This window comes from Trifolium pratense, linkage group LG2 (genome assembly GCF_020283565.1).
Source record: "Trifolium pratense cultivar HEN17-A07 linkage group LG2, ARS_RC_1.1, whole genome shotgun sequence".
Taxonomy (NCBI): Eukaryota; Viridiplantae; Streptophyta; class Magnoliopsida; order Fabales; family Fabaceae; genus Trifolium; species Trifolium pratense.
In genome coordinates this window covers 74,090,659-74,114,272 of record NC_060060.1, presented here as the reverse complement: position 1 = coordinate 74,114,272, position 23,614 = coordinate 74,090,659, and the positions used below count along the sequence as shown (strand labels likewise).

Sequence of the window (23,614 nt, the reverse complement as noted above, 5' to 3'; positions counted from 1 at the left end):
ATACCTCACTTCTTTTGAACTGAGTTAGTTCCTCCTGCATAGCATTGATCCAGTATTCATCAGTCAAAGCTTCTTTAACATTCTTTGGTTCAATCTTTGATATGAAGCATGAATTGGAAATTGCTTCTTTTGATCTTCTTGTTGCAATTCCTTGATTTGGATTTCCAATGACAAGTTCCAGAGGATGATTCTTCTGTGTTCTAGTAGATGGTCCCTTGTTTGGTCTAGGAACCTCTGTAGTAGACTCAGAATGTTGATCAGGTTCAGGTTCAGTTTGATCATCATCAGGTGTTGGGACAGGTGTTATGACATCTGTCTCTTCAGCTGGATCTGCACTTGTTGTATCACTGTCATCAACAACAACATTAATTGATTCCATCATAGTTCTTGTTCTGGAGTTAAAAACCCTGTATGCTCTGCTGTTGGTTGAGTAACCTAAAAATATCCCCTCATCATTTTTGGGATCCAATTTTCTCCTAGGTTCTCTATCTGCCAGAATATAACATTTTGACCCAAACACATGGAAGTACTTCACAGTAGGCTTCCTATTCTTCCATAGTTCATACAATGTTGTAGCAGTACCTTTCCTTAATGTTACTCTATTGTGAATGTAACATGCTGTATTCATGGCTTCAGCCCAGAACTTGTAAGGAACATTTTTGGCATGCAACATTACTCTAGCAGATTCCTGTAAGGTTCTATTCTTTCTCTCAACCACACCATTTTGTTGAGGTGTAATTGGTGAAGAAAATTCATGAATTATTCCTTCAGCAGCACAGAAATCAGCAAATTTAGAGTTTTCAAATTCCTTACCATGGTCACTTCTGATTCTTACAATACCACAGTCTTTCTCTTTTTGAAGTTGTATACAAAGATTTTTGAATTCTTCAAAAGTCTCAGATTTTTCCCTAATGAAATTCACCCAAGTATACCTAGAGAAGTCATCAACAATAACAAGAACATATTTCTTACCTCCAAGACTCTCCACTTGTATGGGACCCATCAGATCCATATGTAGTAACTCAAGAACTCTAGAGGTGGACAAGTGTTGCAACTTTTGGTGCGACACTTTGGTTTGCTTCCCAATCTGACATTCACCACAGATATTGCCTTCCTGTATCTGTAAGATTGGTAGTCCTCTGACAGCTTCTTCTGATATGACTCTCTTCATGCTCTTCAGGTTAAGGTGTCCTAATTTTTGATGCCACAGCTTAACCTCTTCATTTTTAGTTAAGAGACATGTAGATACATTACCTTCTTCAAAAGGGATCCACAAGTAGCAGTTGTCTTTTGATCTAACACCCCTCATAAGGATGTCTCCTTCATTATTGCTGACCAGACATTCATTTTTTGTAAAGTTGACTTTCATGCCTTGATCACATAGTTGGCTTATACTGATTAGATTGGCAGTTAGTCCTTTTACAAGGAGAACATTTTCAAGTTTTGGTAGACCATGGTCAATAAGTCTTCCAATACCTTTGATTTCCCCCTTTGCTCCATCTCCAAATGTCACAAAGCTTGTGGCATAGGATTTTACCTCTTTCAAATACTTTTCAACACCAGTCATGTGTCTGGAACAACCACTATCAAAGTACCAATCTTCTTTTGATGATGCTCTGAGAGATGTATGAGCAATCAAACTTTTCCCACTGCTTCCAGCTGTATACTCCTTGGTATTTGTTGTATCATCTTTTTGCTTCCATTCCATCTTTGTGATGGTTTGATCAGATTCTTGTGGAGTTTCACTTGGATAACCATACAGTTTGTAGCAATAAGGCCTTATGTGCCCCTTTCTTCCACAGTGATGACATCTCCATGAATGGTACCTGTTTCTTGGTCTAGGTATAAACCTAGGTCTCTGCCATCTTTGCTGATGTGGTGCCACATGTGGCAACACTTGTCTCTGCTGTCTAGGAGACAGGTGTGGCGACATCCTGTCATGCATTTTTGGAGGTGGTTGTTTCCTTATCTCAGGCATATATTTCCCCTCTTTGTTGTAATCCATAATCCTATTAACATTTTTGTATTCATACCCAATACCAGTTTTGGATTTGCTAGGAACTGGCAGAGTTTCCAGGATTTCATCTAGATCACTTCCTTTGAATAGCCTAAGAACATGCTTCTTTAAATTCTCAAGATGAGAGTTTAATTCAGTTACCTCTTCATTTAGATGGGCTATTTCAGTCAGTTGTTTGATCTTGTCAGCTTCTAAGTTGATGATAGTTGCCTTCTGTTCCTCAATGATCTTTAAACTATCTTCCCATTTAGTACTGAATTCAGAGATTCTTGACATATTAGCAGCTCTCTCAGTTTCCAACTTAGTGATTGTTTCTTTTTGTTCTTCAGAGACTCTGCAGACTTCTGCACTCTTCAGACACAGCTTTTTATATGATTCAGCAAGTTCATCAAAGGTCAGTTCTTCTTCACAGGATTCAGTGTCAGATGTGCAAACTGTTGGAGTAAGCCCTAAGAGCCAATCTATTTTCATAGTATTTGCTTTAGGAGTTTGAATATAAATATGGCATTTCTTTATTATATTTGTAAGGTTGCAAAATAATGAAGTCCCTAGAATAGAAAGTCCGTTTAATAATTAAGTGTGACTTAATCATGAGATAATATTAAACATAAGGACACTATTCTTAAAGTATCTGTAGTCGAGCTTTAAGGTAAAGGGGATAACCTTAAAAGCATAAAGACTATTATGAAGATAGACTGATGATCACATCTCATGGATCATGGGATAAGGAGTTATCAAGTCTTGACGTAGGTATAAATATTAGGAGTAATATTTATACTGGATTGACCCGCTATGAGAGTACTACATGCAAAGTTATGCAAAGTGTCATAAGTTACTCTCATGGTGATAATGGTGTAAACCGCCCTTAGACCTGAAACCACTTTGTACCCTAGATGTGGAGTCAAGTACTTTGTTGCTGATCTAACGTTATCCGTAACAGGATAACCATAAAGGCAGTTGATGGGTACTTCACAAAGCATGCTGAGGGACAGTAGTGACCTAGATGGAATTTGCCAATCCTGCATAACAGGATAAATGTCATGGGCCCAATATTGAACTGGACAAAGATGACACCAAGTATGTTTTGTGTTCAATATAGACATAAAGGGCAAAGGGGTAATTATACACACTGATATTATCACAAGAGGTTATGTTTAGATCACATGTTAATTTCTCGTAACTTGAGTAGCAGTGATGTGTTGCTAGATACCGCTCACTGTTTATTGTAATAAATAGTGATTTATTATAATTGTCAATGTTACGGAAACCTACAGGGTCACACACATAAGAACAATCTAGTGAGATTGGAACACCGTAAGGTACGGTGCACCTTGGAGAAATAAGGAAATATGATAAGGGTATTATGGTAATTAAAATGAGCATTACATCATATGGTATGATGTAGCAAGAAGGGGGTGCAAATATGTACTAGACATATTTACATGAGAATGGCGCCCACTATAGCCCATTTAGTTAAAAGGGCTTTAGTGTAATTTTGCCATGGCAAGTGGTTCTATAAATAGAACCCTTGTGGTAAGGAGAAAGGGTTACACACTTTTGTTACTCATTCTCATGAGCCTTTGTTCTCTCCTCTCTTGAGAAACCCTAATCACCTTTCTAGAGTTTTTGTGAAAAACCCTAATCCTTATTTTGTGCCTCCTTTCTCCTAACCCTTCAAACCATTGGAGCTAGCACTCCATTGAAGGTTGTTGTTCGTGTGGACTGGCTAGAGGCGTTATACCTTTAACGCTTGTGATCAAATTCGTTGGTGACTTGGTGGTGACCTTGTTCGTGACGGTTCGAGGTTCTTGTTCGTGACCTTGTTCGTGATTCGAAGTGTTCGATAGCCGTTCGTGATTTAAAGGGAGTTTTCGAACCAAAAGGTAAAACTCTAAACACAATTCATGACCATTCGTAAGGATCACAAAAGGAAAATTTTAAAATTCCGCTGCTTTTATCGTATCAATTTTCCTTCAGTGGTATCAGAGCCACTTACGAAACCATGAATTGATGTTTGTTTAAATTCATGAATTCAGTTTTAATATGATTAAAACAGTTAATAAAAGATTAAAATCGAGTAATTAAAATTTGACGGTTGTTTGTGTATAAATTGGATGATTAACATTGAAACGGCTCCGGAATCCGACACTTGTATGGTGGAGCATGCGATATGTTGATTGTCCTAAGGTTACACGAACAAGAACGGTCAATACTTACATGTGATGTAAGTTTTGTGTATGAATTGGGTAATTAACATTGAAACGGCTTCGGAATCCGACACTTGTATGGTGAAGCATGCGATATGTTAATTGTCCTAAGGTTACACAATCAAGAACGGCCATAAACTTATATATGATATAAGTAACCGTAATGCAAAATGGTGTATGTGATATACCGTTAGTAATTTCGTTAAAATTATTATGAAAGTTATTCAATTAAAGCGAGCCGTGTTCATTTGTTTCGGAATCCGACATTTGTATGGTGAAACAATGACATGTTGATCAATTGGATTGAATTTGGTCATAAGGAATTTTGACGGCATGAAAGGGTTGCACAAATGTTGTGTCATTAAAATTAGGATTTGCAAAACGTATCAAGTGTTGATGCGAAAAGTAGATGATAAATATATTTAATTTTGAAATCGTTTCAAAATTCTAGAAATATCTTTTAAAATTGTTTTAAAAGATAATATCATCAATTTTGGAAATATTTTATTCAAAAGGGTTTTGATTAAATAATTTTCCATATTTGACAAATATATTTAATTATGAAATCGTTTCAAATCTCTAGAAATATCTTTTAAAATTGTTTTAAAAGATAATATTACCAATTTTGGAAATATTTTATTCAAAAAGGTTTTGATTAAATAATTTTCCATATTTGGAGAATTGTCAAAAGATTTAATTCTAATTTAAAATAATGTTATTTATTTTAGCAAATTTTGATTCGAAATATTTAATTGTGAATTAAATATTTGAATCAAACTTACCTGATTTGATCAATCGCCGGATTTAATTAATTATGAGACTTTAATAATAATAAAGTTTGTTTGTTATTATTATATTTGATGATCGGTTATGGCCTTAGTTTATTTATTTTATTGCATTTGGTTTTTAAATACGGCCTGCGTGTCGTGCCTTATCTCTATTCTCTATATTCTCTTCTCATCCACTCCCTCGTATGTAAAACGAGTATTCTTTTATATTATTATGTAATATTATGAAGAAGAAGAACAATGGAGGTCAACCTTGGAGATCATGCTTGGAGAAGTATAGATCGTTTTAGGTTAGATTAGGTTCTCTCATTGGCTTGGGAGAACAAATGCGCTATGGGCCATAACTGTTTCATTTTATTATATTATGTATGTTGATGCATGTTATGAATGGAGTGACGTCATTGTATGTAAGCCGTGGTAAGGTGAGATCAAATTAATTATAAAAGCCCTCAAAGGAATTAATATTAAGTTTTATTGCTTTCCAACGAATAGCGCCCTTCAAGATCAATATCGATCAATGTAGGTTTTGCCAACGCGAAGTGCATTGTCAATATTGATAAGTTGCGGTGAGGTAATTTATTTATCCGATCGCTATTTAATGGGTCTAACTTAACTAAAGAAAATATAATAAGATTATATGACTTTAGAAGCAAGTATTGGGTCATTCCATGTGATGGATTAGAATAAGTGTTATTCACCCAATAGAAAGGATATGAGAGTTGTATGAGATACAATTGGAAAGGAGTTTCCTACCTAAATAACTAAGTTTTGTGTAATCAGCCCAACGCTGACTTAAAACGAAGTGAAATATGGATCTCATTCTCACTAGAAAATCTTCCAACGGGATTTTCCGAATCAAATGTCGAGGGTCATTTGTTTTGAGTAAAATAGTGAGAGAGCGTATTTAATTAAAGACCAAATTAAATATGATTTAGTCATAATATCTTACATATCTTTGTAATTAGAATTTCGAAATACAATACATATTAAGTTGTCCTTATGAAGGACAAGATTTTCAGAAAGGAGTTTCTGTATTGGTACAAATTGAGAATTGTTCTCAAATGCGAGAAAACTATAAGTCTTGAACTATAAACTGTGAACAACCTACCATAACTAGATTGAAAAGGGATACTTGTTAGAAGCATCAAGTTGACGTCTAGATATAGAATATATAATAAATGATGTGATCATTTAATCTCAAGTAAGATCCTTTTGAAAGAACTTTAAAGTATGATAAATTTCTCAATGGATCAAAAGTTGGTCATAGGATCAATCTAACAAATTATAATGGAATAGATATAGACAAAATTGTTTTGAATATCTACCGGAATTTGTTGAGTTGAATGAGAATTAATTTGCACTATCAAAGATTTGAGATATAATATAAATAAGATTTATATTCCTCTTATTTGAATAGTACAAAATGGTTGTCAAAGTAGAACGGCTATGGTTAGACCATTAAATAAAAATGACGTAAATAGTTCTTGGAAGAGTCAAACCAAAAGTATGAAGTGAGACTTCAATAATGCACATATTGTTATAGAAAGTCAAAATTTCTATTTCTACATCAAAAGTATATGATACAAGATGTTGAATCTCAATTTTTCGAAAATAGAGATGCTTAAAGAATTAGAACATTGGCTATAATTTTAAGTCAACCCATATCTAGAATGAAAATTGTTTCATTGATAATGAGAGCTTATGCAATGACTTAAAATCGAGTTTGAAATGGAACACAATAATTGTTATTGAATTCCATCTAGTAATAGAAGTAGCAATTGTATATCTTGTATTGACAATATATGAATTGTAGCCTTAAATGATAAGACAAGTAATGGTCCTATCATTTAAGCAAAGTTTTCTATACTATTACTCCAAGTCAAGTAATGGACTAGGGTTCCATGGTCTTGATAGGGTTATCTATAACAATCGTGATAAGAGCCAAATATGATTTGGACCTTAAATATATCAAGAGCATTGTTGTTTAGTACAAATGTTCGATGTGTCAATAAAATAACGCATGACCTATTTGAACAATATACATGAGATGTATGTCGACCACTAAACATATTTTGTATATTGAGTTTATTTTACTTCATTAACATTGATGATTAAAATCATTAGATGTTGGTAGGTGTATGACACCAATTAGAAATCTTTGAATTTGTCAAAGAAATTCAACAATGAAGAAAATAGAACTCGACAAAAGTATTTAAGTTATATGAATGAGTCATATCAGTAAATACTTAATTAAAAGACTATAATAACTATTTTATCACATCATGTTTGACATGATTTAAGGATAGTTTAATTATATATTGACTCTTTCTATAAATCTCTTTACTTATAATTAATCTTCACCCACAATTAGTTCCCTTTTAAAATGATCATAAAGACACCATATGCGATATGGAGGTAAGAGTACCAAGTTTGTCTTTATGAGAATTTTGGATTAAAATTTATTAGATAAATCTAATTCCAAATGAATGAATGAATAAGTGGAAATATCCTAAAGAAAGGGATATTGGTCCTATATCACTCTTAAGGACAAAAGGTTGTTTTGTTGCTAGGTTTGAAACATTCCTCTAGTGGGAGTGTGTCTCTAAAAGAGACAGTGGGAGTGATATAGAACTTGAATAAATTCAAGTACCACAAAACATATTTATTTAAAAGGGAATGCAAACCGGTTCCTCAAGGTTGTTGAAGAACCATTGTTTTAAAGTTGCACAAATCCAAGATAAGTCTAACATATCACATATGGCTACAAGGTATGGTTTTATCATGACTCAGCAATGTGATATGATTCTCATGGAAGATGAGTCTTTGACTTTCTAAAAGGTCGTAAGACGATCTAGATTATGAGAAGTGGCTAAATGCCATGAAATCTCATACAGAATCCATATACACTAACCTTATGTAGATATTGGTTATGTCTTCAAGATGAGTAAGACTCATACGATGAAAGTGAGTATTCTTTTTGAACACTGATATGGATGGTATTAAGAATACCTTATAATATTTGATTGCTTCTGCTAAATGTTGTACTACATGTTTTGGTAGATGGATAACAAAGTTGCATTCCTTAATTGGAATGACCTCATATATATGCGTTGGACATATACGTAAGGGTTTTGTTGATCCAAATGATGCTAGAAAGGTATATAACTTGTAGCTATCTAATTTTGATTAGATAGAGTTCTCAGAAAATTAAATTATTGTTTGTTCCTTTTATGAAGTTTTATGAAAACAAATTAACAAGGACAAACCTATCTAACTTTGATTAGATCGAATAAATTTGAATATTTGTTCCTTTTGAAAGTTTTGTGGAAAACAAATGAAGGACAAATATAAATCTTGTGCATACAAAGTTTTAGTGGGAGTGATAATATCTGATATCATATTAATCATCAAGACATTTTTCTTATACATGTGAGACATGACTAAGAAAATAACTCTTGATGAAACACTTAGGCAAGAATTCCTAAAGAGTTAGGAATAACCTATGTACCAAAATTGAAATTAGTGTTTGACACTAACTTACCTTCAAGAATATCCCTAAGGACCTTAAAGGAACTAAGGCCTATTTCTTGAAATAGATAGGTATGGGAAGGATCATTATAAGGAAGTTATAATGAAGGAAGTTTCCATACCAATGTATTGTATATCATGGCTGAATACAAGCATTGAAAGCTATAAGATAAGCTTCGTAATATGTTTGTTTCAGTTAAATAAGTTGAGTATTTAAGATTGGATCGTTTGGCTCATGATTGAGCTAAAGATATGTTTCCGGTGTTACAAGTCACATTAATCACATTAGTGATGGTAATAGTTTAATCTTGCAAGAACACTTGAAAATAGATCTCACTGACGATTCATGAATATACTTAGACACTTATATATTTCGATAGAGATCGAAATAGAACGTTGAAAGATACGTAAGATACCAACATAGGAAATAGTTCCTTATCCACTAACAAAGCCTCTTGCGCAGTTGAAGCGTGATGGGCATACTAAGTCTATATTAAGAGAAACCTAGATTGGCTTTAGTGCTAGTGGGAGATTGTTGGAGTAAGCCCTAAGAGCCAATCTATTTTCATAGTATTTGCTTTAGGAGTTTGAATATAAATATGGCATTTCTTTATTATATTTGTAAGGTTGCAAAATAATGAAGTCCCTAGAATAGAAAGTCCGTTTAATAATTAAGTGTGACTTAATCATGAGATAATATTAAACATAAGGACACTATTCTTAAAGTATCTGTAGTCGAGCTTTAAGGTAAAGGGGATAACCTTAAAAGCATAAAGACTATTATGAAGATAGACTGATGATCACATCTCATGGATCATGGGATAAGGAGTTATCAAGTCTTGACGTAGGTATAAATATTAGGAGTAATATTTATACTGGATTGACCCGCTATGAGAGTACTACATGCAAAGTTATGCAAAGTGTCATAAGTTACTCTCATGGTGATAATGGTGTAAACCGCCCTTAGACCTGAAACCACTTTGTACCCTAGATGTGGAGTCAAGTACTTTGTTGCTGATCTAACGTTATCCGTAACAGGATAACCATAAAGGCAGTTGATGGGTACTTCACAAAGCATGCTGAGGGACAGTAGTGACCTAGATGGAATTTGCCAATCCTGCATAACAGGATAAATGTCATGGGCCCAATATTGAACTGGACAAAGATGACACCAAGTATGTTTTGTGTTCAATATAGACATAAAGGGCAAAGGGGTAATTATACACACTGATATTATCACAAGAGGTTATGTTTAGATCACATGTTAATTTCTCGTAACTTGAGTAGCAGTGATGTGTTGCTAGATACCGCTCACTGTTTATTGTAATAAATAGTGATTTATTATAATTGTCAATGTTACGGAAACCTACAGGGTCACACACATAAGAACAATCTAGTGAGATTGGAACACCGTAAGGTACGGTGCACCTTGGAGAAATAAGGAAATATGATAAGGGTATTATGGTAATTAAAATGAGCATTACATCATATGGTATGATGTAGCAAGAAGGGGGTGCAAATATGTACTAGACATATTTACATGAGAATGGCGCCCACTATAGCCCATTTAGTTAAAAGGGCTTTAGTGTAATTTTGCCATGGCAAGTGGTTCTATAAATAGAACCCTTGTGGTAAGGAGAAAGGGTTACACACTTTTGTTACTCATTCTCATGAGCCTTTGTTCTCTCCTCTCTTGAGAAACCCTAATCACCTTTCTAGAGTTTTTGTGAAAAACCCTAATCCTTATTTTGTGCCTCCTTTCTCCTAACCCTTCAAACCATTGGAGCTAGCACTCCATTGAAGGTTGTTGTTCGTGTGGACTGGCTAGAGGCGTTATACCTTTAACGCTTGTGATCAAATTCGTTGGTGACTTGGTGGTGACCTTGTTCGTGACGGTTCGAGGTTCTTGTTCGTGACCTTGTTCGTGATTCGAAGTGTTCGATAGCCGTTCGTGATTTAAAGGGAGTTTTCGAACCAAAAGGTAAAACTCTAAACACAATTCATGACCATTCGTAAGGATCACAAAAGGAAAATTTTAAAATTCCGCTGCTTTTATCGTATCAATTTTCCTTCACAAACACTTGTCAATACATGTATAGCCTTTGCAGTATCAGTTTCTCCTTCAGAATCTTCATCTGACCAAGTTACAGTTAACCCCTTCTTTTGTTTCTTCAGAAAGGTACCACATTCACTTCTAATGTGACCAAACCCCTCACATTCATGGCATTGAACACCTTTATTTGGAGCTGATTTTTCATCTGTCACAGGTTTTCTGAAGTTCCTGTAAGTGTTGCGCCCAATGTCAGCTGCACCTGTCTTAGGGCGTTTGTCCATTCTCTTCAGTACTTTATTAAATTGTTTTCCCAAAAGAACCATTGCATCAGAGATGCTTTGTTCAGACTCTGTGTCACTCAGTTGATCTTCTTCCTCAGCATTTGAAACAAAGGCAATACTTTTGTTTTTCTTATCCATCTTTTCATTTGCAGCAACCTCATAAGTTTGTAGTGAACCAACCAATTCATCTAGCTTCATATCTGTGATATCCTTTGCTTCTTCTATAGCTGTGACTTTCATGTCAAACTTCTTAGGTAGAGACCTGAGCATTTTTCTTACCAGCTTTTCTTCAGGTATCTTTTCACCCAAGGCATCAAATTGATTGTCAAAGTCAAGTATGGTCATGTGAAAATCCTGAATGGTTTCATCATCATTCATTCTAAGATTCTCAAACTTAGTTGTTAGGAGTTGTAGCTTAGACAGCTTCACTTTAGAGGTACCTTCATGAACAGTCTCAAGAATTGTCCAAGCTTCCTTAGCACAGACACACTTTTTGATGAGTCTGAATATGTGCTTGTCAACACCATTATATAGTGCATACAATGCTTTTGAGTTTGCAAGAGCAAGCTCATCTTCTTCTTTGGACCATTCTTCAGCAGATTTCAACTCAAGAGTTGGTTTACCATCTTTGTCCATCTTCACAGGTGGAGTCCATCCTCTCAGAATTGCCTTCCATGTCTTGCTATCAATTTGTTTTAGGAAGGCCATCATGCGGGACTTCCAATAGTCATAGTTTGAAGCGCCAACCAAGAGAGGTGGTCTGGTAACAAAACCTCCTTCTTTGTCCATCCTTGCCAGAAACGATTTTCCCTGGAGCTCACCCTAAAATTCAGAACAGGGTGCCTGCTCTGATGCCAATTGAAATTCCTGGCACACAGTGGACAGGTGTTGCTCAAGATGTAGCAACACTTGTCTGTTGTAGACAGATGTTGTCACAGGTGCGCCAACACTTGTCTATAAACAGAGTAAATAACATAAAACGATACAAACAGTAAAGTAAATAACACACGAGAGTTGTTAACCCAGTTCAGCCTAAAGCCTACTCTGGGGGATACCAATCCAGGAATGAAGTCCACTATCAGCAGTATTACTTCGAAGCTAAACTCACCCGTTTACAACTTCTCACTTAATCACTACCCAATGACCCTTCTACCTAGGAACTCCTAGATATGAGACCCCGTCCCAATTCCCACCTTAGCAACACAGACAGCGCTGCTATTCAATTTCACAATCACAACAGGTGGAGACACACTCCTAAGAAACTAGGATTCACTCTTGCTTAAAAGCTTGCGAGTAAACCACACAACACAATAGAACAATCTCCGTACTTCAAAGCTTAGGAGAAGTTCACACTTACAACTCAATAACACTCAGGTCCTAAGCTTGCATCAATGAGACACAAGATAGGCTCACAATTAACACTCTAAAATCCCTAAAACACACGCTTTGTAAGAACACGATTTTAGATGCTTGAAACCATATGCTTGCCTTCGTATTTATAGTAGTAGAACGACTTGGGCTTCAAGACAAAATTAGGGCTTCTAGAATTGCGGCAGCAGTGATATATTTTTGAAAACAATAGTTATATTTTTGAAACCGCAAAAATATATTTTCCAAAAATATAATTCCTTTGGAAAATAAAACTATGGTTTAGCTGCCTCATGAAACACATTAAACACGTGCGCCTTCCTCTGTAAGAAACCTTGAACAAATTCTTCAAACAGATCTTCAAAAGATTGCGTAGAAAATAATAACACCTTAGCTGGCGCGCGCAGGAACAGAGTCAGGTGTTGTTCCAAAGTGTCACAACATTTGTCACAACACTTGGGGTCAGCACACTTGTCTCAACACTTGGCTAAAATATGTTTTTGCAAAATGTAGCCAACATACAAAAACCCAACAATTAGCAACACTATTTATAAGGAATTCATGAGTTAGCAAACCTGAGCTATTGATGCTGTAAGTGAATGACAAATTTGACCATCATGCAACAATAAATCTTTTGGTCCATGCTATAGGGAGCCTATAACCTATATATTTTTTTTTTTTGACACAAGCCTATAACCTATATATTGATCACGGTGGAAAGGAAACAGCAGAGAGACGTTAAAGTGCATTTATAGTACATACTAATAATAGAAAACTCTTGTTAACATGTGTCCTCAAAGCACATGTTAAGATATTCCAATATAAAAACTTAACATTTAATGATACAAGAAATTAAATACTTTAAAAGTTAAAATTCACAAATTAACATTTAATAATTTTTATTTATGCTTTCTTAACATGTCTCTTAATTGAAAAGAAGAAGGGTGTGTAGTTATTGCAGAGAAGAAGTGCATTTATGAAGGCCTATATCAAAAAATAAAAAGCATTTATGAAGGTACAAGTTGGTGTGAATGGGATGTGCGATGTACAATATATATACTGGGTTACTATAGTGACACTACAGTGACTAGACAGAGAAATAATAGAAACGTGATGTAGTTTTTTTTTTTGTTGAGAAACGTGATGTAGTTATAATGTGTTTTAAATTTATTTAGTGAGCAATGCTAGCGTCACACCCTCTAACACACTCTTTCAACACACACCAATAATATTCAGCCACCTCATTCAGTTTTTTTTTATTCCTTTACTTGTTACCGGTTTCACCGTTTCACAATTGAAACTTGAAAGCAACTATTTTTTTATTTTTATTTTTAGAGATTTTAACTTTTCATCTACTTTTGAGCTTCACTCTACCACCATCGTCTCTTTCTCTTCAAACGTGGCCCAATGAGTGTGGGTGTGTTCAACACTCTTTATTTAGTTTTTCTTCTGATGTTTGGTGTGGTGGAATGAATACCTCTGAACTCCCTCACTAATCAATAATGTCATATAATCATATAAATTTATAAGAAGAAGATACTATATATATAGAAAGTACTAAATTGTCCATAGTCCATGCTTAAAAGAATTGTCTCAGTAGTGATTGCTGCTGAATTTGTTAACGATAACCACAGTTTGATCCCGCAACTACGATCAGAAGGGGTAAAAGTCACTTGATGCCAGAACTAATCACCGAATTAGATTGAACTGGTGGTGAAAGAAAAAAAATTGCCACATCTTTTTTAGCTATTTTTTTTCTATAGAAATATATTTTTATTAATGAAAAAAGGTGTCTTATATTTAGCGATAGAGGTAATAATTTATGTGAGAATTTATATTTCTACTCATATTTTAATTAGTACAAGTGTCTATTATTTTCTTTAATTTCAATGAGAACATATATTTATGCTCATATATATTACTACGAGTCTCTATATTTTTCTATAATTTCTACGGGGATTTATATTTTTAATCATATAACGATACTTGTATTTATTTTTTTATAATTTTTACGGGACCTATATTTCTACAAAAAATGTATAAAGAATATTCAAAGTTTGCAAAAGACATAGTTATGTTATGTATGAGGTTGATTGAATATTCAAAATTAATAAAGTTTGAAAATCTTGCAATTCTTTGACGAAATGATTGACAATGATATGATGTTTTTCGGATATGATGTTAAGTCATTGAAGACATCATTAGAAATGTGGTAAAAGCCCATATGTAATTGATCACCAACGGTGAAAACTCAACTTACACTTGAATAACATCTTTTTTTTTTTTTTTTTAAATTCACTTGAATAACATCAAGTCTTGGTTCAATGATGATAAAGTACACTATTAGAGGAATTGAAGTACTTGACAATAATAAATACATCCCAAGAGGTAAAAGTACTTGAACCATAAGAATAAAGTTGTAGGATGTGATTTTTCTCTTAATAGACATATAACATATGTTTTCGATATAGATTACCTATATGAGAATGAAGTGGTAGGATGCAATTTTTTTTTAAACAAAATGATGAGAAAATATCTCCTCCGACCCCTGAAGTTTCTTTTATACCCCCCTCTTTGACTTTTTTTTTTTTTTTGGTTTTACGAACCGATTTTTTTCATCGTTTAAAAATTTCGGTTAGTAGAAACCAAAATTTTATTTTCCAAATTTTTTGAATTTACAAGGGCAAAATAAGATTTTAAGGGAGTATAAAAGAAACGTATGAATCGGAAGAAAAATTATTTTTTTAGATAGATAATAAAAATAGTTATTGGACCCTTAGCCAAAATGGGTTGGGTTGACTTGGAAATATGCATTTAACCCTTACCCCTACAAACAATTCAACATTTCCATCTTGCCCCTTTTATTATTTTGATTCATCCCTACATTTAATCGAAGGAAAACTTTAAAAACTGAATTTTGAAGTTTAGCCACGGTTTAACCGTGCCAAAACTGAAAATTTCGGAATGCTTCAATCAAGTTTTCCGGTAAAATAGTTGCAAACCAAAACAAATTTAGTTAAATTTTCTGGTAAACAATAGCAAACCGGAACAGTTGCAAAATAATTTCTAGTAAGACATTAGGCACGGTTTATTTTGGCATGTTAGATTGTGTCAAGTCAAGCCCATTTGACAGTTCTATCTATAGTGATATTATCACGCAATGAAATCACAAACATACAAAAACAAATATTTTCTCTTCCGACCCCATGTCTCTTTTATATCCCATGAATTTCCAATTTTGCCCTAACAAAAAAACTTCGGTCGATAGAAACCGAAGTTGTTAAAAACCGAAATTTACTCTGAATTTGCAATGGAAAAAATTCAATTTTTGCAAACCGAATTTTTCTGCAAGAACAAACTTAAAATATTGAGGATATAAAAGAATCACGGGGTCGGCAGAATAAACATTACAAAAATTAAGAGTAAGAAGTTATACAGAAAGATGGGATTTCATGGTTCAGAGTAAAAATTAAAACGAGATCCATTCCTGTAGGAACCTAAAGGGCCTTATTATTTGGTTTTTTTACGGCTCTACCCACACATTCGATCTCTTTAGAACATATAGAATATTGTTTCATTAACTAACACTTGAACAAAATTATAGGAAAAAAGTTTTGACCAATTTTTGAAAACTCAAAATAGTTGTGAAGGGATACAATCCAACATAAGAAAGTAATAGATTTTAATTGAAGAGGGTGAATTTGACTTTCTTCCAAATCCTCCAATTTTAGATAAGCAAAAATTGATCATAAGAATTTTATCATGTTTACTCTCCTCTTAATTCTTCTATGTTTTTTTCTTTCTTTCCTAAACTTTCCTCCAACCGACCCAATACATATAGACCGGTGAAACAAGGGGTTTAGACCTCCAATTTTAGATAAGCTAAAATTGATCATAAAATTTTTATCATGGTTACACTCCTTTTAATTCTTCTATGTTTTTTGTTGCTTCAAAATAGAGCCAAACTAACAAGGTGTGATTGAAGTGATTTGCTTAGGCCTTTTAACATATGTCCGATGTTTAGATTCTGGTATTGAAATAATGTCACATGGTTGGATAAAAGTTGTCTTTTTTTATTTTTTAGATAGAAAAAATAAAAAAAATCATTGGAAATCTACACATACGAATTGAGAAGTTGATTTAATATACTCCGGTTGTGGCATATTCGACTTAATAGTTACAATAATTTTGTTAGTTGAACTAGAATTTATGGACGGATAGAAGTTGTCCCTTAAATTATAATTTATATTACTAAGCAATTATTTATACGACAATGAACACAAAATATACTCTATCATTTCTTAAATAGCTAGAAGAAATATGACCAAACTTAAAGTTTTCCTTTCAAAAATATGTCTAAACCTACCTTAGTCCTTATACATTGGTTTAAACATACAAAGTAATCAGTCTCGAACCGATCAATCTAGCTTTCGAAATCTTAAAAGAAACGGGAAAATTTGCCAAAGTTTACATTGTTATAAGCCAAGTTAACAATTTAACACCAATTTGAGAAAGTTTGTTCAATGGACAATACAACACACAAAAATTCAAAGTGAAGATAAAATTTGCAATTATTCCAAGTTAAAACAACAAGACTTGGTGAAAGTATTTTGGTTTTCATCAGGTGAAAGTCAATACCGAAACCTAAGTCCTTCAAAGTTCCAAGATTGAAAAGATATCCAAGGTGTCTTTATTGACTTGTTCCCCTTATTTAAAAAAGGAAAATGCTAAACAGTGCCCCCGGAGCACTGTTTAAGGAACCAAATATAGTAATATCATATTGAAGTTTGTGCAGTCAACGCCTCGAAAGTCTAAAAAGTGTTATTTTCAATTTTAAAATTTCCTTTTTTGGTTTCCTTAACCAGTGCCCCGAGGGCACCGGTTAGCATGACCCTTTAAAAAATTCCAAGTTTGTCATCTTAGCTTGTTCTGCCTGCAACATAAGAAAAACATGTTAATTTCTATTCTCTTGAGATTTATCAAGGAATAAAACATAGCAATCATTTAAGCAATGACTTTAACTATACTATGCAACACTAACACAAGCATAAATAATGAAATATGTCGACACAGAAATAATTTGATTTGAGATAATAATATAATTAAATATAATTATATGTACTAATGTTGTATCAGTCTCAAAACTAATATATATCAGACACCAGATATATATACATGATTAAAGATGTTTGTGCTAACTACTCCTAAAATTAAAAGACCCTAAAACTTCATTAAAAAGTAGTACTGAATTTGAAAATTACCATATGAAGGTACTGGAATTAGGTGTCATTTAGGCATCAATGCAACTTTAATCCTTTCCACAGTGGCCTTGAGCAAAGTGTTAACAGTGGTGACTGAACCTAGAGCTAGCCTTGTATGTGGAACAGAATCAACTAAAATCTGAAATCCAACTGTGATAAGAGAACCTCCAGATCCATTATTCATAATTGATCCTCCATCTGGAAGAATAGTGAATCCAGAAGGAATCATAGTAACACAATTTGAGTCTCCGCCACATAATACTACATTCATTGCAATGACATCAACCAGCGCATATACTACATATGAGCCGGTTATATCCGTGCAACTCTCTTGTAGTACCACCCTGTTACTCTGACTTGTATTTCCACTCTATAACAAAAATATAATGTTAGATTATGTGTACAAAATAATTCACCTATTCACCATATGCTATAGCTAGGGACTTACACAAACACGAAGTAAAGAAACACAATTGCCAGGATCACAACCATTGGCAATGTGAGCCACATCTTGAACTGTACATCCAGTGGAGAGAATATCCCACTGTAAATTCAATCGAATATGTAAGCTTCTAACTAAGGAAGAATTTCATAAACAATCAACAATTAGTTGAACATAATAATAAATTGTTTCGTTAATTTCTTATTTCAATAACTACCTACTAGTATTTCTTTATCTATTCTACAAAAGTCTTGTGCTAATGACTATGACTGACACATTACAAAAAAATTCACAAATCTTTTTTCTATAATATGTTTTTTTTCGGTATAAAAAACAATGTTAGAAAGCATCAAAATTTGTGTAGATACATACTTGACTTCTTGAGCTTTCATTACGAAGGAACTCAAAAACCCTTTTCGGAGGAATGGGAAGCCAAAAAGAAGTAGCAGTACTTAGCACTACATCAGAGGGTCTATCACTGCCTGATTCGTCGATATATTTTCTGGTCATAACCTTTATTTCCTCAGACCCATTTGATGGTAGATTTGTCCAAGCATGTGCTGTAGAAGCACCAATACTAGTACAAAAGCTAGTTACCATTCTTCCTGCTAACCTCAACATACTTTCCTTTCCCGCATTAGTCATCCTCACTATACACATAATAATGTTACACATAAATATATAAATAACCATGTCACACGCGCGCGCACACACACATAAGGGATAAAAATTAGTTACATACCACCGATGTTTCCTGTAATAGGTATGTTGTTGGACATTGAACAAACAAGACGTTCGCATTGTCTTTGTAATATGGCTATCCACCGTTTAGCTCCAAATGCAAGTCCAGAATTAATTAGAGGTGTATATATAGTTTGCACCTCGTTATCCTCAACTTCTAAGTGTTCAATCCATGTAACATTAGAATAATCATGTGGTAGTTCTTGAATCAAACAACCAGAAACTCTTCTTTTGGTTCTTGAGATAGATGTAGGAGAAAAATTATCCAAGGGAATATCAGCCACTACCCATATACTGTTTGGAAGCAGTTTACAGTATCTCACAAAATAGTGTTCAAGAGTAGGAATGGATGGTGAAGCAACCTGAAATTCAGCTGACATCTAAAAAAATATTTTGAAAAGCAAAAATTGTTAGATAAAATACATGTTATAATTAATTCTGAGATTTTGTATAAACAATTAAGTAAGTACCACTTGTAAAGCTCCGTCATAATTTCCTGCCACTCCAGTTGAAAGGACATTGAGTGTTGCAGCTCTCGAAACAATTCCACAAAACATATTTGACCATTGACTCTGAAATATTTTTTAGGGCACTTGTTAGTATACTATAAATAATAATTTTGCATTAAAAGTTCTGCATTTCATATTTTTAGAAGTCAACAACTGATTTATTCAAGACATAACTACTATTTAAAATATCTTTAACATAGCGTGAACCATATAAATATTAAGGACTCACCACATCCATAAAGATATCAACCAAACTAATAGGATTTATGAAGACCACAACAGATTCTTTAGAGCCATCATGTCTTAACTTCATTGGGTTAGGACCAATGCTTCTAGGAAACTGCAACATATATTCTTCTCCATTTAGAATCTCATTAAGAGAGTTCGTGGGAAACCACAAAGGAGGCCCACTAGTTTGATCCAATCTTATTAGTTCATCCATTCCTACAACAGCTAACTCAACAATCTTGCTGTCATCAAGACCTTGAGCTGGAACAGAGTATCTTACAAGCTCACTACCACCATCATATGTTTCTCCTACAATACCATTCATTGCTCCATTGTAGTTTCCAACAAGTCCATGTCCAGCATCAACAGAATGTGAAGCCCCTTGATTGATATTAAGTACTGATGAAGATATGTTGTTATAAGAATCGGCATGATTTGTCGCTTTCTGAGCTCCAAATCTTTCAAGCTGATATTTTTTGTTCATATATTAGTAACTGATAAACGGTATAAAACATTTTACAATGAAGCATTAAGCATTAAATAGGAATGATAAAGAAAAATATTATATGGATACCTCTTTTCTTAACAGAGCATTCTCCAACCTCAATTGTTGCTGTTCATTAGACATCACAAGGGTAGCTGGGATTCCACAGACGTTGCATGTAGTTGGGGTCTCCTTGTGCCTATTCATCTCCGCTCGAAGCTTCTCGATTTCAGCCTTCAATAATTCATTCTCTTCTCTTTCACTTCGGACCTATATAAAATAATTAGTTATATTATTATACTATTATTATCGCCGAACATTTAATTAATTAAAAAAGTGCATAACTTGATTTTTTATAAAAATTTGTGGAGTTGATCTACTTAATGAGATCTTTGAATTCAACGGTTGGATTTAAGAAATATAATGTCAATATCGAGTTATTAAGCGGAGTAAGTCAATGAAAACTTACTACTGAAGTCAACGGATCCCTCCTATATATATATATACATAGGGTTGCTAACTTATTTCCACTTAAAAACATGTGGGATTATATTAGCAAGTTTACTCCCACTTGTTTTTTCACTAAAAACTTTTACTGTCTCTTTCAAAGACACTTTAATGAAGGGTATTATTGTTACTTGCTTTTTTTATTTTAAAATTCTAATTTGACAACTGAAATTATTAATAAAAAAACTAATTTTTTTAACCTTTAATTATTAGTTTTTTAAGTAGTTTTGGAATGCTGTCGTTTTTGTTGATTCTAACCCATTAATTATTTTACTTAATGCTTATGTGCTTATTTCACTTACTTCTTTTTTTTTGGTGATATTTACTTACTATTATTATTAAAGAATTAAAAACAAAATCAAGAACATAAATTTCAATGGACAGTCATAAATAAAAAATATTAAGTGGGTTTAGTGGTCAAAGAAAAAAAACACTTTTGTGCTTCTTTTTTTTTGTCTAAGTAGCCTAGTCGCTAACGACTCTCACACATTTAAATGTTGAATTCGTGGTTCGAATTCCGACCACTCCAATAATGTCCCCGATAGTTACCATTTGAGTTACACTTACGAGACAAAACTTTGAAAATGAAATTACAATATTATCCTTTATATAAAGTAGTTTTAAAAGAAAAGTGTTGGGTTTATAATTAAAAAACGATGAGAGCAGGCTTTGCTAATTTACTCCCACATGTTTTTAGATGAAAATAAGTTAGTCATCCCTTTATATTTATATATATATATATATATATATATTTGACCAAAGAATTATTATTATATGATCACGTGATCAAATATAATTTCTTAGTTACACTCACAAAATTTAATTTTTTAATTTTATTCTTTTAATTATTTCATAAATAATAAAAAAAATTATGTGAGTGTATTATATGGTGACGTACCTTTAGACCGGTGCGCCTGTTCTGAAACCAGAATTTAATTTGTGAAGGTTCTAACCCAAGCCGACGGCCCAGCTCTTTTCTTTCCCTCTCATCTGGGTGAGCATTCCGCTTGAAGAAACTAAATCACAAAACAAAGTTCAATAAATTAACACAATAAAAAAACAGATTCAAATAAAGATAAATGATCCTACGCATCAAGTTCTTCTATTTGTTCTTGTGTGTGGCGGCGATAGTTCCTTTTTTTGAGACATTGGTTGGGTTGTTGTTGTTCATCTTTGTTTGGTTGTTGTTGTTCATCACTCTGTCTTGATGGACCTCCAAATTCCATTTTGTAATGTTCATCATTTGCCTTTAGCAACTCATCCTCAAACATATTATTCATAATGTGATCGTGTTGCGAAGATGAAGAAGAAGAAGAACCAAACATGTTTGTTGGTTGGTTGGTTTGTTTGTTTGTTTGTTAATCCTTCTTTTGTAATAATCTGCATGAAAGAGAATTCAAAAATGTGATGATGAGAAACAAGGAACAACAACACAACATATAGTACAGTTTATAATTTAATAAATCAGTTAATGCATTATACAGAATTAGACACAGTAACATAATTGAAAATCTTAATGACCATGCAGGACACAGTAATGTACGGTACGGTTCTGAAAGCTGTTTTTAATTTCACAAATTAAAATATTCATTCTGTGATTATTCACGGTGGTGATTTGATTACATTTATAATTTATAACCAATGAGTCACCTAAAAACTAAACAAAAAGTTCTGTGGCATGTTTAATCATTGTACAATAATGTTCTTTCTCTGATCGAATTTGTTGTATCTTAACTGTTAAGCAAAAAAAGGAAGTGATCAGCTGAATGGAAATGCTAGTCTAAGTCTAACTGTTTTTCTTTCTATATATCACCATTTTGGAAAGCTAAAACTGATATAAACAACAGAGCATGATCTTATTCACATGCAGAGTCACAGAAAGACTGAACAAATTATTAACATAATTAGACACTCATTTATTTTTCAAGGCTCTGTCCCCCAAAAAAAAAGGAAAAAAGTGAAATTAGAAAAGACAAACTTTATTTTTTATAATAGAAAAGACAAACTTAAAATCATATTGAAAGTTGACACTTGACACTATATTATAACTATATAACACTATTTAAGTGAATGACATAACCTATATATACATTGGGAATTATATTTCCCACAGTAATAGGACGCTGTAATTAATCTGGACCGTTCAATTTTTAATCACGGTTGAGATCTTTTTACAATACAAAACAAAGATTTAAATTTGAACCGTCTGATCTGCAATCAACGGCCATAATTGCTTGCGGCATCAAACTGTGTGGTTATGCTACAAAAGTGAATATGTATCCATATATATATATATATATGGGGTTTTCTAACTTAGACCCTAGTCAGGTCTAAGTTAGCAAGGTGCACCTTTTCAATTGGACCAAAATACCCATTCTTTTTAATTAATTAACCAAAATACCCATTAATAGACGCAGATCCAGTGTCGCGCGCGTACCGAAGGACCATGGTTACAGACCGTTGATTTCCATCAGACAGCCAAGATCTGATCTCATCAAGACTGTCTGATCAATCAGACAGCCCAGATCATCCTGATCCATCAGATTCCAGCGCCTGCGCCACACTGGATTACAACCTGGAGAGAGAAAAATTTGCTTTTTAAAAGTAGGACACGTGTCACACAATGGTTGGCTGGGCGTGATTTTTGTTCATTTAATACTTTGAACTCAATTATTTCGTTGTAAATTAATTTTTTATTTTTTTATTTTTATACCAAAATTCATAATTTTTTTTTTTGTCTACAAATAGAGACTTGGTTCGTTTGATTTGGACACCGAAAAAAAAACGCAATTTTTCACTACCTTAATCTCATTTTTTGTGTACTAAATACGTTACTTGTGTGTTGTAATTTAACACGCACCACTCAACCAACTCACTGAAACCATTATACCAGGAAAATAGTAGATAATATTCTGGAACTTTTGGTATATTTTATGAAATTTTTGGAGACCTGAAACTATTTTTAGTTAATTAAATGAGATAAAACGGTAATTAAAAACTAATGTTTGCTTCTGAAACCATTTTACTGGTAGAATGGTTGCACATAGTTATATTCTGAAACCATTTTACTGGTAGAATGGTTTCAATGAGTAATTTATTAATTGTGTTTGCTTCTGAAACCATTTATCTGGTACAATGGTTTCAGAGAGTTGTAATCTGAAACCATTTTTCTGGTAGAATGGTTTCAGTAAGTTAATTAT

The 23,614-nt window shown here is 33.4% G+C and overlaps 1 protein-coding gene across 1 annotated transcript; it reads right to left on the bottom strand.

The window, feature by feature from the left end:
* Positions 1-16,666: 16,666 nt before the first annotated feature.
* Positions 16,667-21,840, bottom strand: LOC123911139 (homeobox-leucine zipper protein MERISTEM L1-like). Its single transcript, XM_045962498.1, has 10 exons — positions 21,504-21,840; positions 21,313-21,430; positions 19,998-20,177; positions 19,425-19,889; positions 19,157-19,258; positions 18,688-19,066; positions 18,318-18,595; positions 17,952-18,047; positions 17,504-17,873; positions 16,667-17,175 (listed from the first exon to the last, which is right to left on the bottom strand). Exons 1-9 carry the CDS (start codon positions 21,737-21,739, stop codon positions 17,529-17,531), a joined length of 2,199 nt encoding a protein of 732 aa, XP_045818454.1. The 5' UTR covers positions 21,740-21,840; the 3' UTR covers positions 16,667-17,175; positions 17,504-17,528.
* Between the last annotated feature and the right edge of the window lie 1,774 nt (positions 21,841-23,614).